This window comes from Erithacus rubecula (genome assembly GCF_903797595.1).
Source record: "Erithacus rubecula genome assembly, chromosome: 1".
In the NCBI taxonomy this organism is placed as follows: Eukaryota; Metazoa; Chordata; class Aves; order Passeriformes; family Muscicapidae; genus Erithacus; species Erithacus rubecula.
The window spans coordinates 18151687-18168275 of record NC_136658.1 but is presented as its reverse complement, the minus strand read 5'-3'; the positions used below and the strand labels follow the sequence as shown (position 1 = coordinate 18168275).

General features: G+C 37.2%; 1 protein-coding gene across 4 annotated transcripts in view; it reads left to right on the top strand.

Moving 5' to 3' along the window:
• The window catches only part of ZPLD1 (zona pellucida like domain containing 1), a 69336-nt gene that overhangs the window by 35344 nt on the left and 17403 nt on the right, over positions 1 to 16589 (top strand). For 2 of the 4 annotated variants that reach the window (XM_079314333.1, XM_079314334.1), the window contains exons 2-4: positions 3973 to 4141; positions 4266 to 4379; positions 13418 to 13531. In XM_079314333.1, coding sequence (XP_079170459.1) covers positions 13426 to 13531 — 106 coding nt within the window. In that variant the 5' untranslated portion in view covers positions 3973 to 4141; positions 4266 to 4379; positions 13418 to 13425. Of the gene's footprint in view, positions 1 to 3972; positions 4142 to 4265; positions 4380 to 11463; positions 11619 to 13417; positions 13532 to 16589 lie in introns of all 4 variants that reach the window. The other 2 variants (XM_079314336.1, XM_079314335.1) reach the window with 2 other exon arrangements.

The following is a 16589-nucleotide window of genomic DNA, read 5'->3' as shown; positions in this document are numbered from 1 at the left end:
CACATTCACCTCTGCTAATACTGAAACATGTTGGTCTTTTGATGTATGATGTTATATGCTAGTAAAACTTACAGGGATTTTTTTTCTATCCCAGTTCTATGGTCTGTACCCAAATAAAACTGATACCAGGGTTGTTTACAATCTGTTCAGGTCATGTTTTTGCCTTTGGTAAAACTTGGCCTAACTGGATTTAGTTTCTGTGATGTTTCAGTGCAAGTATAATTTCATTATTATTTTTCTCACTTGTGCTCTCTATTCTGCTAACTGCTTGCATTAGAGAGATTTAAATTACAGTTGCTTTGGCAAAATAGAAAGTGAACTGGATAGTTTTGAGGTTGAATAGTATTCAGTTAAAACTGGTGTGCACTTTCTCTAGATGCCGATAATATAAACAGCCATGACAATTTTTAAGCCATATGTTTGTGTGAGTATATTTGATTACAACTAGGGAGGAATCTCTCATGCAGTATTGATTTTTTTTTTCCTTGTGACTACAGCACACATTGATTAGGTGTAGTAAGAATTATATAAGTTGTTGATCCAGTTTATCTGGGATTCAAATTAAATCTGATCTTTTAGAAAAGAAACCTGGGTAGTAATGTGAATTGCTTATATCAAGAGGCTTAATGTGGACTTAATACTGAAAAATGCCTAGAAAAGCAAGTGTGTGGGGAGTTTAAATGCAGATGAATACAGCTATGAGAAACACAAAACAAGTGGAGAAGCAATGTGGGGCTGTTTGGAGGCTTCCAAAATTTTGCTGTCAGAAGAACTGAGTAGGGATGATGATGTCTAGAGAGGGAATCTGTGAGAATACTCTCAAATACAAGTCTATTTACACAGACATTTGTTCCAAAAATATGCTAAACTTTGACAGGTTATTCTGTCAGAAAGATTTGCTTGTTTGTGTTTGACAGCTGAGGTTGTTCTTTTAACAATCATAATTTTTTTCAGACATATTTTAAACATTTGATGTTGACATATATTCTACAAAAAGCATATGAATAGAAACATTACTTATCTAATTGTGTATAACACTTCCTCTGTTCCTAGACAATGGAGATGTGCTTTGGCTGAATTGTTCCATTAGGAGGTGATTTAGGCTGCAGAACTCATTTCATGGACGCTTCAGGAATCACTGTGCACCTTCAGAGCCCATTTCCAAAAAAAAAAAAAAAAAACCCAAAAACAAAAACCCAGAATCCCTCTTCACAGAGCAAAGCATTTCACTTTTAAACTGAGAATGGCAATTTCATATGGCTTATGACAGTGAAGAATATTTTGTTTTGAAATAGCCCCTGTGCTTCAAGCTAGCAATCTGGCTAAGGCTTGTAGAATTTCACATTAGCAGTGTAGTTCTGATGTGGTCTGTGTTTAGTTGAAGCAAGTTGAAGCTGATTCCAGAGCTGTCTATAACAGGATAACAGTGATAAAACACAGGCTTTCCCCCCCCGGTTAATAATAAAGGATTATATTATCTAACTTTTATTAAGATAATTGCAAATCTGACAAAATATGTAATTACATTGTGGGCAAAGCAGCAATAGAATTTGGCTTGCATGTGGACTAGTGAAAAATCTTTGGGCATTACATTTTATTTGAAATTTGTTCTTCTTTGTTGAATTTTTCTATTATCTTGCAGTTTCTCTGTCTCCTCACAGGTATTTACATATGGGTGGCAAGGTGTGGAGGCTTTCTAAGTCCTGGAGAAGAGGGAAAAATAATTTGCTTATGTGTTATATCTTTCTATATGAAAAGAGAAAGTTCCTTAGAAGCTAATTGATAAAATTAGTAATCAAACCGTGTCCAAATATCCTCAAAAATTATGGTTTAGAATTGTTTAATTTCAAATAATACATGAAATATGAGTGAGACAGGCAGAGGGATTTGTGGAACAAAGACAGATTTTTAATTTGGAAATGAGCAAGATGTCTCTTACTCATAATGAGTTACATTTGGAAAGCTTGTTATGATCTATTCATAGAACTGTGTCTTATATTTGTTCTGGACAGAGTAACTGTTTGAAATCACACTGGAAACTTTCAAAATCATTTAATATTATAGAATGAAAATAGTTTCCCTTATGAATGCACTCTTAGATTAGAGAAACAAATATTTAGGGGCACACTCTCTCAATGCGTAATGATGAAATAGTATTTTTTTTCCTGTCAGAGAACTCAGGGATTTAATTTTATTTTAAATGTAAATAATAGGGAAATAACATATTATATAACAGGGGAATTACTGAATTCTCTATAGGGTACTTGAAAAGGAAAATTGGATTTTTGAGGGTGTGTGGTATTTCTTTCAAGTCACTTATAGGTGCAGTGTTGTAGCAGTGAAGGGCTTGTTTTCACAAAGAGTAGGGATTGTTGATTGATATCTTCCTATAAATAAGAGCAGTCATTTAATGGTGAAACATGTTGGGCTGTTTTTCACCCTGCCTATGGGGTTTTGATAAGCTGAGGGGAAAACTGATGCCCTTCCAGGTGGCAAAAGCTGCTAGGGGCTGGGAACATGTAGCTAATCCCTGTTTCCCTGAGAGGGATAAGGTGAGAGGTGCTTGTCAGCCATGACTTTCACAGGGGTGCTGTACCTGCTGGGATTAAGGTGATGCAGACACTGGGGCTGTGCTGCCCAGCCAGATTTTAACCCACTTCTGCTCACACATGTGGGCAGGGAGAAGTGTGCTCACCTCAGCCAAGCTGCTCCTACAGCTTTTGGGGAGAGCTGTGTCTCTCAGGAGAGCACAGCCACAGCTCCTCCATGGGCAGCTGCTGGTGACTAGCTCCTCGAGTAAATCTCACATAATATGGACCTGTCCCACAGTCTTGTGCTTTATCTGCTTTATTTGATAGAAAAACAGTCTGCAGCAAGGAAAAGGTGGGATGACACCTGTCAGGATTTCATTGTGTACATACTCCTGCAGAGGGAGGAAAACCAGGTGTTGCAGAAGCTGCGATTGCTATCTGTGGAAACAGAAATTGCACAGTGATTTATGATGATGTTTTCCATAATCTCATCTGAAGACCAAAAGGCAAGGGATGGCTTTTGGTATTGGACATGTCTTAAATAATAAAACAACTTAAATAGAGATTCCCATTTTGGAAACCAACTCAAGGTTAAACTGTTCTTTAAATGCACTTATTTGTGAAAATGATATTATATAGAGAAATTTTAGTTTGGATTTGTGGGACACTTCAGTGTTAGGAGGAAAATCTGCTTTCCTCTGTCACTGCCCTGACCCTGCAGGATGATGAGGAGGAGATGAGTCAGTGCATCATGTCAGTGCTGGTTCTGCCATGTCTGCTCTGTGGGATCTGCCCGGGTTGCCACCAATGTATGCAGAGTACTCTGCAGCACTTTGATGTTAAAGAGGAGCTGGCCAAAATGAGGGCATGGTAGAGGCAGGGCTTTTCTCTTCTAAAAACTGCCCCACATTCCAACAAATCCAGGCACCTCAAAGCTGTCTCTATGATGCAAAAGCCTACAAACTACTGTTTTTCCCTGGCAAAGGTGTAATAAAAGATACCAGGCATGGATGGTTACAATATAAACTGAAGGGAGTGGGCAGAAGGAGGAAAAAAGTCTAATGCCAGAAATGGGAGTTTAACTACCCCCTCCAAATGCCAGAAAAAGAGGAGTAGATATTATGAAGCAGGCTTAGTTTCTAGCAGCTTGATCTTTGCCTTTGTGTGCACTTGGCTTTGTGTGCATTGATGTCCTGTTGGTAATTATCATTCTGTTGACACCTGTATTCATGATGACACCCCTATATCACATTTTCATCACAGCGTGAAATGTTGCTCTTTTTGCTTTTGTTTTGTTTAGTACTATGAGTTTAGCCCAGAGCTGAAAAAAAAAAAAAAAAAGAGACACTTCTCACAACACACAACGGTACATTGATAGCCTTGCAGTTTAGTTACTGATCCTATCTCAATGCTTCCATCTCTCTCCTTCCTCCCACCCCAGACAAGGTTTTCCCTCAACAAGCTGATGACAGAATAATTTCTCCAGGTTGATTGTTTGCCTCACATGGTCCTCTGGATTTCTTCATACAAGTGGAGAGAAGCAGATCAAAAGCCTGCAAGAAAAAAACAGGCAGAGGATTGAAAAAAGCCACCATAAAGAACCTACTCAGGTTTCATTCTGATGATGAACAGGCTTGTAAAGTATTCTGAGACCTGTCAAATTTTCCCATCTGAAATCCAGACCTATTTTAAAAAGAATTTTCATAATGAGTGTCTCTTTTTCTCCATCCACAGGCTCAGAGTATTTTCTGAAAAAGTTCTGCAGGGCAGAGGAGTTGTACAGTTGATCACATGCAGGAGCACGGGATAGATGGAGTACAGCTGACTCAACAACTACAGGGGATTTGGGTAAGTGCCCACCATGTCAGCCAACTAGAACTTACTCAAATATTGGTTAATATCACAGTATTCATTACTTTTAAAAGAAAATTCTTACTTTGTCACCTGTCTGACAAATTTAACTCCACTAGGAAATCTCAGCAGTAGTTTGTTGGGAGAGAATTGTGCAGGGAATGGCTGATGCAAACATGAAGGCGTTGGCATCCAGCTGTGATTGACTTTTGCAATTTAGATTTTACCCAGGGGTACCCAGGCCAGACTTGTGCTGTTAATGCTAGGGGAGGAAGGTTATAAGCCCTGTGCAATGTGGAGGCTATCTGTGTGTGTCAAACCCACTCGTGTTGCTTTCAGGAGGGAGACAATCAATTGCTTGAAGGAGACAATGTTATCCAACATGTGGTGTCAGTCAGCCTGTTCCCACAATCATTGCATTGATGGAGGAAAATTTTGATAAGCAGAACTTCTTATCTGGCTCCATAGCAATTGAATAACAGGAGTTTGTTGATTGGAAATTGCATTGTTTCTGGTCACAAAGCTGGCTGGACATGGTAATTGCACCACTTTTGTTTATTTTAAAAGTAATAATAACAGTGATATATTCTTCAGTGAAGATCCCAGGGATTTGAAATCTAGTCTTTGGTTAAGCTGATGAACTGATACTTCCAAATTGACATAGTTACTATAATTACCTCATGTACTGTGGGGGAAAACCTTAGGAGCTGCAGAAGATAGGAATGCTGGCCCTGCTTGCATATTCTTGATCAAAGAATGGTTTTACCAGTGCACAATGGTTTGTTTTCTTCCAGCTAGCTCTTAAGCAATGTGCCTCAGGCTTGTTTTACAGGTTGGCTCAAAAATTGCTTCAAATCTTGTTTTAAGTCTCAAATGGCTACAACATGGACTTGAAACATGATGAAAGAAATAGCCATAAGTGAATCTCTTCTATTCCACAATAAAAATAATTTTTCTTTTTAAATATAAATCTTGGAATTTAATTTCACAGTTTATGAAATCTGTGGTAATACATGCTTTCTTTGACCAAGATATTAGCAGCATTATTTACTACAAATTTGTTTAACTTACAAGGATTAGATAGAGTTGCACTCTACAGCAGTGTTATTCTACATCCTTACTGCTTAATTGTTGTTTCTAAAAGTGAGGAAATTGAAGTAATCATGATGGCATAAACTCTTGGTACTTTTTGTCAGGGAAGTCTTATTTTCCTGGTAACTTTTCAAGCTGCAAACAGATGGCTGCAGTATAATCTACTTACTAGTAGCATCAGACATTATTTTACTGAAGATTTATATTTATATTGCTCTCTTCAAAAAGCATAAAAAGAGTAATTAAGTAGAATGATACTCATTTAGATCTTTATCTGCCCATGTGCCCAGGGCTCTGGGGTCAGGCTATAGGATTAAGAGCATCTCATTGCTAGATCAGTGTGTGAATCCAGACCGTGGTTAGAGGTGACTGAAGGCCAGTAGAATGTGCTGACACTTCAGGGGCCTGTATCAGATGATTTGACAGTCTCTGTAAATTTGCTAGCTGATGGAACCCCCATAATGATCAGTGGTCTGAGAAGGAAAGCTGTGGACTGAATGTGCAAGAATGGAGAAGGTATTTAAGCTTAGGAACAGTCTCTTAGTTCCAGTTTTTAGGGACAGTCTTTATACACTACCTTTGCAGGGGATGTGACACAACTTTTACTTTTGTGCTTCAGTCCAAGATGATCCTGGACTTGCTTTAGGCTCAGTGAATGACAAATTGCAGTGTCTCCACTGAAAGTGGGAGAGAAACACGATGTGGACCAGCTGCAATAGAGCTAAATCATCCCACTTTTTTTCTCACTATTGGATTAACTAGACAGTATCTTAAACACTGTAGTTGTGTTCATTACAGAGACTTCTATATGTGCTTGCCAGTCTGTAAGTGAATGTGGCACAGCTGGTGTTTATCTGATGGCTCTTGTTTTGTAATCAGCTTGTTTATATTATTTTGTAGCTGAAGTAAGATAAAGAAAATCTGGCATGATTTTTATTTTAGGTTTATGATGTGAGTCAGAAATGCAGTGACCTCAGTAGGGAATCTATCAATGTTTTCAGCTGGTTTATGCTCTTGGGGTTTCAGTTGAATCTACTGAAGTTGCACTAACGAGTTTAGCTATAAACCACAATATTAAAGAAAAGCAGAGCACAACAAGCCAAGTTATGTAGATTTTAATGCTTAAAAGGAGGTCTGGATTTGTCAAGAGCATCCAAATTTGAGCTAAAATGATCTTTTCAGAATACTCACTGTAATAGTCTCCAAATCTTATACTGAATTTCCGTTTTTTTTTCTTCAGGTATCTTGCTGATATCAAAGTTTTTCTAATGCAGTAGACAATATGAAGAGTGCAAAAGTGAGAGGATAATCTGTTCAAAATTGTTTAATTCATGTCCAAGGCCTTGACCATAAATTGCTTCCTTAAGCCCAGTTTTCACTGCAAATCTGCTTTTTCTGGCATCATTCTGTGCTTTGTATCTGCACAAATATCCTGTGGGAAACCCTGGTTAGTTCACACCGGTTGAAAGAATAGAATAGAAATGAATCTTTTCTGTGAGGCTCAGGAGATGTTATTTTGTGCATTTCTGTATGTGGAACTTAAAGCAGATTTGTGTTTTCACACTTTATTGAGGTATCTGTGAATCATGGATTTGAAAACATGATTTCAAACAAATCTCAAGTCAAAAGACTTAGATTTTTTTAACTTATCTCTCAGATACATAATTATGTACTTTTATTGTATGATGTGATTAGCATTATTTGAAAAATGCTAGTATTTTCCGAGGTTGTTAAAATAAATGTCTCAAAGACAGTTATAAATATATAATTGAGGCTGCTTTAGTGGGACAGCAAAGCAAGTATTGTGGCAATATTTAGACTAAAATTCATCTGTTCCATCACTAAGCAGAGCTATGGTGAAAATAATATGGAACAGCATAGGGGGAAAATGTCATGTTTGAAGAATATTATTGCACTAGTGGATGTAAGAAACACTAGAACAAATCTGTTATTTAGCACAGAATATCAGGTAAACAGTCTACTCCTTGACCTCAACACTTGCAAGTGAATAAATTTAAATAGATGTATTAAGTCAAGATCTCTGACTTGTTCAACAAAGAACAGTTTGTTTAGATTTATTTATACTTTTCTAATTGTATTTTCCCAGTAGTCTGTCTCCTTGGAAGAAGGTATTATGTGTTTGTATAAATCTTCTGGAAATATTTCATAAAGGCATAGTACTCACTTGATCACTCTTTCTCCTCTTACACTGTAAATATACACGTAACAGTTTCTCTTCAGACTAGATTAAAAAAGAATGTCAGTGCATCCAAGGAGTGGTTGTGAAAATAAAGACATGCTAAGGTACAATGTTTAAAAGTTTATTAGGAATGTTTTTAAGTGTTTAAAGCTAGGTGTTTTGGTTTTTTTTTTTTTAAACAGCTTTTTGGCAGTATGGTACTCCAATTAAATTTCCCTAGTTTTGAGGCAGGCAGAAAAAGCATCTCAGCTGGATTTTTGCCTATCTGAGGCTCTGAGATGAAGCTCCAGATGGACCTGTGCTAGTGTCTCTCTAAACACACCTGGTTTTATAGATTCAAGAGCTCTGCATGGCTGTAAGGCTTCTGTTATTTACCCAACATACACATTTATTTCTCACTACAGTAATAAGATTCACAAAAATACTGAGCTGTGTATTCTGGAAGCAGATGTAGATTTTCATTCTTTTGGTGTTCAGCAGGGTTTAGAATTATTATTTCATTTCAGTTCATAAGAACACTATGTATTGCTTCCATATAAATATTTTATGATCTTGAATATGAGTTGCCCATTGTGGTGTGCTGGTGAAAATTTTAGGTCTTTCAGATTAAAGTCTAATGATTTTGATGTGGCTTCCTTTTGTGGAAACTTAAAATTTCTCAGATCCTTGGGCTTTTTTGCTCTGTGAAAGAGATTGTTGTAAAAAGACTTGAAAATAACTCAAAATTCTTCTAGCTTACACTAGAATTTAAGCGTTTAAACCAAAGCAAAAGCTTTGATTTTTGGAAACTGAAAAAATTTCTTCTCCAGTCTCATTTTCTTTGGACAGTATGGGAACTTACTTGAGTCACAAAACATCTTAGCATTTGAGACTTTAGTTATGATTTAGAATTTGTCAGGGAAAGTTCCTGTTTGGGTTTGGTAGAATTTTGATTAAGCTTTGACCCAATATTTAATTGCAAATCTAATATATTATGGAGCTAGTTCAGGATTCTTGTTTATAAATCTCAAGAATTGAGGGGAAAAATATGTCTAGGAAATACATACAGGTCATTCTGGGGCCACATAATTGATGCTGAAGGCCAGTCTCTGCCCAACTAATGTGTGTTTTTTAAATCACAGTCTTTCTCATTCAGTTCACAACTGATGTGTTCTGAATAGCTATGAAGAGACTAGTTTACTTATTTGAAACAAAAATATTTTCACATTTTCCATGTATGAAAAATCAGCCAATTTTGTACATTCTGAGATGCATTGATTTCTGACTTTCTTAGTTTTATTATTTCCTCATACATGTCAAATTAATTTTGCAAATACGGTAATTTTGGGAACATACAGGCTGTTCATAGGTTTAGTAGGAAACTATTGAACTTCAAGGCACATGTGTGTGCCTCTGTGTTTGCATTTATCATGTGTATATATGTGTGTGCACGTCTATATATTTATTTTTCACATTTTGCAGGTTTTGCTAGGGTCAGAAATGTGATATCACACTCCAAAAAAAGCTATATGTGCTTCAGAGTCTCAGAACCAAAGATTATCCACAAACAGAAATTTTGTAGTTGAAATGTCTTGAAGTTCTTTGCACCTCAGTTGTCCTTTTCTCTATTAAAAAAAAGAAACTAGAAAAAAAAAAAGTAATTATCACCTTTTGATGGGCTTATCTTTAAAACAGTTACTGTAAAGATCCAAGTCCTGTTTCATCTGATTCATAAGACCCAAGGATATAAAGTGGAAGGTGATAGTGAAAACGGTCTGGGTAATTTATTTCAATAGGATGTACAAGTTAAAAGAGAAAGTTCCACTGAAGAACTTGAGGTAGAGAGATATTCTTCTGTTTTTGTTCACTGGGTCACTTTTAAGTGATGGCAAAGGATCTTGTGTATGCTTAGAAGCAAAGTGGTTCTGACAGTGGCACAGTAAATGCACTCCACAATTATTCACATCTTGGATGCATGTGCAGAAGCAAGTGTGGCCCAAAGATGAATGCAGGCCAGAAGGACAAGGAACTATTTTGTCATGAGGTGACTGAGATGGACTATATAGTGATAATTTGAAAATATTTTTATGAACAGAAGTAATGTTCCTATTCCTTTACTTATAAATATCTAATGTACATTGCTAGACAACATTTAGGCAGTTACTAGGTATATATGAAAACATTTATAAATGTGGCACCAGCTTATTATGTGCTCATCATGTCTATAATTTTCTTTTGGAAATTTTTATTACTATTAACTGTTCTTTTTGAAAGATATATGCAGAAGGCATAAAGATCACCATATTTTTCTGCTGAACTACCACACGCTGTGAATTAAAAACTGAGAATAAGCAGTGGATTATAGGAAGTTCTTATAAAATACAGGAAGAATATTTGAAATAATAGTGCACTCAGAAGTTGCAACTGGCTCACAGATGCATTTCAATAAAAAATGTAGGGCTGAATCAGTGAATGCTGTTGACAATGGAAAATTTTTGAAGATCTTTCTAGAGAGGATGGGAAAGAGGAGAAATGAATATTAGGTCATGACAGAGGAAAGAAGTGGGAGTTTATACCAAACTACAGCTTCTCAGTGGAATTAAATTCCTAGTTTGACTGCAAAAGCTTGTCATGATTAAATCATAAACATCTCTACTTGGGAATTCTCTGCAGGTTTTCTGACATGGTGAAGTTTATCAAAGCAGGGACAAGGGCTTTGTAAAGTGACAGCAATGAGGAGTGCATGTTGTAGCTCTTCAGTGAGGGCAGCACGGAAGAGCAGGGCCTGAGTCTTGGTGCATCAGTGAAACTTGGTACAGGCTTGTTGTTTAAAAGTTTAGTGAACAGAAAGGGTCAGACTTCCCTTGCAGTATGTGTTGGCATCTTTTTAATCCTGGAAGTCTTCTTAACAGCCAAATATCTTTTAGATCAAAAAAACCCTTTTTTGTTGAATCCACCAAGGTGTGCCTTCCTCAAAAAAAGGCATACTAAGAATTGTATACTAAATAAAGGAAAAAAAAAAGGGAGATATCTTCCTTGTGAATTTCACTTCTGGATTATAAATCATCCCATTCCTGACACTTGCATGGTATTTTATGGTTTTGTACATGGATTTTTAGTTTAATACTCATATGCCAGCAATAATGCCATGCTCCTGTTACTATTTTGATTAAACTTTTATGTTTCTCTAATTGTATAAAATGTTCAGTTGTATCAGTATGGTACAAACCTTTTGGTTAGATTGCCTTATGCATTTGGGGGGCTGAAATTTAGAAATTTCTGTTGAGAAATAGCTTCGTAGAGGCCTTTAAGACCAGGCTAGAAAAGCAGGAATGACTGCCTTAATTATGTCTAGGGTGGGCAGATGAGTGATTTTGGCCTCTCTGGGTGCTTTCTAGCCCTGCAGTTTTCTTGAGAAATGAAAAATAATTCAGTATCCCAGCTTATTTAACCAAAAGCAGCAGGATTCAGCTCAATTGGTGATGTGGATCTGCATGTTGATCCATATGCAAATGAGTCAATAGCCAAAAAGCAAGTAGAGCATTATTGGTTGTGTTAAAATCTGAATTGTTCTGGATGTAGCTAGAGAAATAACACTATAAATACTTAATGTCTTAATTCAGATTTGTTCCTTAGCAGTCATCTATCCTTCCTCCAAAATGCAGCAGTATAAGTTATGTTTAATAATTAAAATTTTAGGATTTATTGTGAAGTTCTGCTTTTCATCTAAAATAATAGTTACAGCCTTATCAGTGGCATCTTTCATTAAGCTCTTTCCAAGCAGGTTTTTTTTTTTTTTTTTTTTGCTAGCAGAAAACCACTGTGGCTGTTAGAAAATTAAACTCAGATTTAAATCTTGGTAAATTGCCCTTGATATGTCCTATTGTAATGGACATCAGAAACCAGCCCATATACAACAGAGCAGTAATACCCAGTTTATTGATATAACTGCTGTACAAGTAGAGGTAAGGCTCCAGGACACTGGAGAAATGCCAATTTTCTGAAGGAAAATATATTTCTTTCAAAATAATGTATGAATTTTCATAGTAAACAAGCAAAGCACTGCTGTGCTTCTCCATCTGAAAGTGATGGACAGGGTGAAGAGATCATGAAAATACAGAGGTTTCATTGCAACCCAGTTGGAAATTTTTTTCTTTCTTATGTTTTCCCAATTCTTCATCAACATTAGCTGCAAGTGCTGTCAACCTCCACAGGAATCTAATGGAAAAAGCGTTAAGGGTCAAAGAGTGCTTCTGTTCAGAATTTATTATCCATCTGAAAAAAAAAGGAGGTTGCATTGTTGCTGTAACTTGCACATCGAGAAAGTTGTGAGGAACTAGGTGGTAGAGCTGCTTTTGGATGTGGTAATAGCAAAAGTTACACCAAATGTACATCTTAGCTGGAGGCTGGTGTTTCCAATTCTGTGTTTTATTCCATGCAATTCCAAGCAGAATTACACAGGAATCATCAGCTGTACACTTGGTCATACCTTTGACTTTTTAGAAGAATTTGGGTCAGTGTTTAGTTGGAGTTGATTTGTTCCTTGACAAGGCATGTGGGAGTGTCCTCTAAGGGTCTTTGTTTCAACACAGAGCATTAAATGAGCGTGGTTTGCAAGTGAGTGAAAGCCTTTACATTATTGAGGAGAAGCAGCTCAGAGTGCTGTGTAGCCTTGAAAGATCCAGTAAAGAGTGAGGGCTTGTCTCAGACATTCTCTCCATGTGCTGTACCCAGCTCCTCTCAGCAATGCAGGACAGTCCCTTGCCAGGCTGCATGGCTGCATTTAGGTGTGCTAATCTCTGGAGTTTGCACATGTTCCTTATCCACTTGGAGAGAGATCATCTGTAGTCTTAGAGGAGGCAATTTCCTACATCTTACAATTGCTGAGTTCCTGTCTAAGTAAAGGGGCAGCATTGCCACATTTGAGGTCTACATCAGCAGCTATATTCTCTTGAATGACAAAATTTCACATACATAAAAACCCAAACAAACAAAATAAATCAAACAAATTGTTTGTGCTCTTGGATCCACTGACAAAAATCTCAATATTTTGGGGTGTTTTTAGCAGACATGTATAAGAAATTTGGGTTATTTTTGGTTGTGGTAAATACCAGAGGTATTACATCTTAGAGCTTTCCTTGCAAAAGGAATTATTACTGAGAACACTAGAAATTTATTTGTTCTGATTGCCAGATACAATTCAAATAGATGCAAGTGTCTGTACCATCTCTTTGTGTGAGCTCAATTTAATTGCATTTGTGCTGCGAAGAACAAATGTTTGGCAAATAGATATGAACTGATTTTTATTCTAAGATCTTGAGCCTGAGATTGCTGTGCTAACAATTTATCTCTGGTTTTCCAAGACTTGGAACAAATGTTATTTTAGCCAAGATGTCTTTCTCAAGGAAGTTTTACACTGAAATATCATAAAACAGTTGGAATTTAAATATTCAAGCAATTCTAATAGATCAATATACTTTAGTTTTTTAGTTAGTTTTTTTTTAAAATCTTTTCTATTATCCTTGAGTACCTTTTATTTTGCCACAAGTTATGATTAAAAGTGGTAGAAGTTAATAGAAGTTAGACATTACTCAGGAGCAGAGAAATGGGCCCTGCTGTCTGTGACCTCTTTCCCACAAGCTTGTGAGCTTTATCCCCAGCTCCTTTGCTGGAGACCATCACCTCCTGAGCAATAGAATGTTTGCAGTAAGAATCTTTAACGCAGTGAACAGATGTGTGTAATAACCACTTAATGTTTTGCTAGGTTTTGCAATGGAACAGGTATGGTTGCTGCTCCTGCTGACGATTAAAGTGCTTCCAGTGACTCCTCAGTTCAATGGATACAACTGTGATGCTAACCTCCACAGCAGGTTTCCTGGTAAGTGCTTAATAGACTTTTTTTCTAAAGGCTTCTTTATTGTCTTGGTTCAAAGCAGTGCTTATTTTTAAATACAGAACTTTAAATCTGTCTAAAGCCTGGGGATAGGAGTCCACATTAAGTGAGTGTTAACTGTTTTTGTGACAATGAACTTGCCTAATGCTGCACTTTACTTTCTTCTTAATTGCACAATAGGTCAAATTCATCCTGGTAGCAAGGGAAACAATTCCCCACTCACCAGTGGGGCTTGACCTGCTTTTGCCAGAGCTCTAAACTGTCCATAACATTCACCAGAGCTCATATTGCTGTAAATGTTCCCTATAGATTTAACACTCTTGTGCTTCTAACTGGGTATTCTTTCATGTTTGGGTTTTATAGTTTTCTTTTCCTGGGCAAGAGAATATAATTATATTATTTTAGTAAAATAAATAAATTTGTATCTATTTTAAGGAAAATTAAATTCATGGCAAAATTTTAGTGCCTCACTTCAACATTAAGTCCTTGATTAGGGACAGGTGAAGCAATGGGATATTTCTATGGATGTTGTATTTTCCTTCCCCTAAGAAAATGGGAATTAAGTCATTTTGGGGACATTGGATGTTCAGAGCTGTTAGTACAATGACAAATAGAGATAAAATGTCAGTCTTAGTGGCATGGTGTCAGGGTTTACTCAGGCAAAGGATCCTTTTAGCTTCATTGCTTATACTTCCTACTTCAGTTGTATCTTGGGCAGAATAATAATAATAAAAAGAAGGCTGTGAATGCTGTCTCACATCTTGTTTTTCTGAGGTAGTGATTGAATTGAATAGTTCAGTAATGAGCACTCAGTGTAATATTACACTGTAATACCTTTCCTGTTGTTGCTTTCTGAATAATAAAAGTTTTGGGTTTTTTTTCTGTCAAGATGGGTCAGCTCTTTTATTAAATTTAAGTCAGCAGGAGGCAGCAAATCTGTTTATTGATTCCTGTGTTACTATCACACTGCTGGGTGCTTCGTTGACCTAAGGACCAACAGTGGGTTTAATTCTTTGCCACTTAATCAATATGAGCATGAAGAACAGAGAAATAAGACATGCAAAGAAGGTCAAATATATTGTGTTCATTCCTGAGAAAATCACAGTTTAGCTGAGTATTTCACAAGCTATTTACATTGATATGATATATGCTATTTTCCCCTTCTCAGCATGAAATTTTACAGGCTTGCCTCTGAAGTGTGAATGAATTTTGTCCACCTGCTTCAGAGCTACCTTTTGAGTTTCTTATGTTACTGTGGCTTTTTTGGTCCCTGTTTCAGGCCTCTTGAGAGGTTTGCAACAGATAGAGGGAGGTTAATGTTCCTCTTTGTGTTTTAAATTTTTTCTCTGGTCATTTTTTGCACCTGCTCTGTGCCAATGTTTATTTGCAATATGATACCTGCAAATTGAATTCATCTCTTACTGAGGGTATTAAGGGGCCTCTTGCAGTTCTGCCTCATAAAAATGAGTCATATCAGATTCCATGTCTGCCAAATCTCATTGACTTGGGAGAAAAACTGTTTAGGTTACAATCAAACAGATTTTTAAAAGGTAAATTCTAATCACCCCTCACTGACCATAGAAGCTGAAAGCAGAATGCTGCTTTTTCTTGTTTGTCATCTAAAGCAGCAAAGATTCAAAGGCCGGGATTTAATCAACAGTCTTACTGCTGATTTTGAGAGCTAGGAAAGAAAACATAATTCTGTTGGTTAGTTGTGCATCTGAGATGGAGGTAAGAGGCAGGAACTCTTTTTGCCCCAAAGTTGACAGGTGTTATTTTCAATATGCAGAATGGGCTTGGCTAGTGGAGCTGAGAGGCTGCTGAAGATGGGTGAGAGCCTTTGCAGGGAGAAGAGGATCACTCTACTTGTGCTGCCTTTCCCAGCACTTGGCTCAGGCTGTGGTTGTGGGGATGCTGCTTCAGGCCTCTTGGGGTTCAAATGTAAGGGGAGAGGTGAGATAGAGGTCAAAAAGGACAACTGAGATATTACCCACAGGACCTGGTTACAAATAGATTTTCTTCCTGTTCTTTATTTGTTCCACACAAGTAGTCTTTATTGCTGTCAGCTGGAATCCCAAGCATGGTGTGCAGACACCAGAGAAGCCATTGGGTGTTGAAGTTGTCGCCTCTTTTTCTTTAAATGTTGATAAGAAACAGAAGTTGTCTTCAACAAAGAGTTTGTCCTCTTTGAAGCCTTCCTAGAGGAACCATGGAGCTCATCCATTTTTCATTTGTTTGTGCTTTTATCATTCATCGCTTAGCTGATTCCTTGCATAGGAATGGTGCTGCATAAATAGGATGACAATCAGACAGAACTTTTGTTTCTGCAGTTTGCAGGTTTATTTTAGAGTGTAGGTATGCAGTAGTCATCAGGAATGAAGGAAAAATAGCCCCATTTTTGGTAGACTGAAAATGCAGTCATTATTTTGTGCCTAAGCTGGATGTGTTCTAGAGAATATATAATTAGGTTAGACCTTGCCATCATTCAGAGAGCTTACATAGGGAAAAAAAATTCTGCATTGCAGTAAAGCAGCTTTTAGAGGGCTTCTGGGGCATAGAGCCATAGCAGTCTGTCTACAGTTGGGACATGCAGTTTTGATTCAGGGGGCTCTTGGCTTAAGTGCATGTTGAGAACTTAGGGACTAAGGAGATGCTGCAGCTTTTTCACAAACACTATGCATTTTAATTCAATATCACAGCAGTGCTTTGATCAAAGAGGAGGTTCATGAGGAGAAACTGATTGTGAACCACTCAGGTCTTTTCATTCTTTTCTGATGGAATGACTTATCAATGGTGTTTTGTGGAAAACTCTCATCCTCTGAGGGTTTTTTTTTTTGCCTGCCCTGGGGTGAGTTGTCAATGTGTGGAGGGGTAACAGAGCAGAAGTGGGCAGCTCCCAGTGGTTGCCCCCATAATTCAAGATAGTCTCTGTTACTGTAGGATCTGTGTAGAGCTTTGCACTCTTGCTTTAAAGACATCCATGAGCACTGCTGGCTATAGAGAGCTTGTGTGATTTGAGTGAGAAAGAAACCAAGTGGTTTGC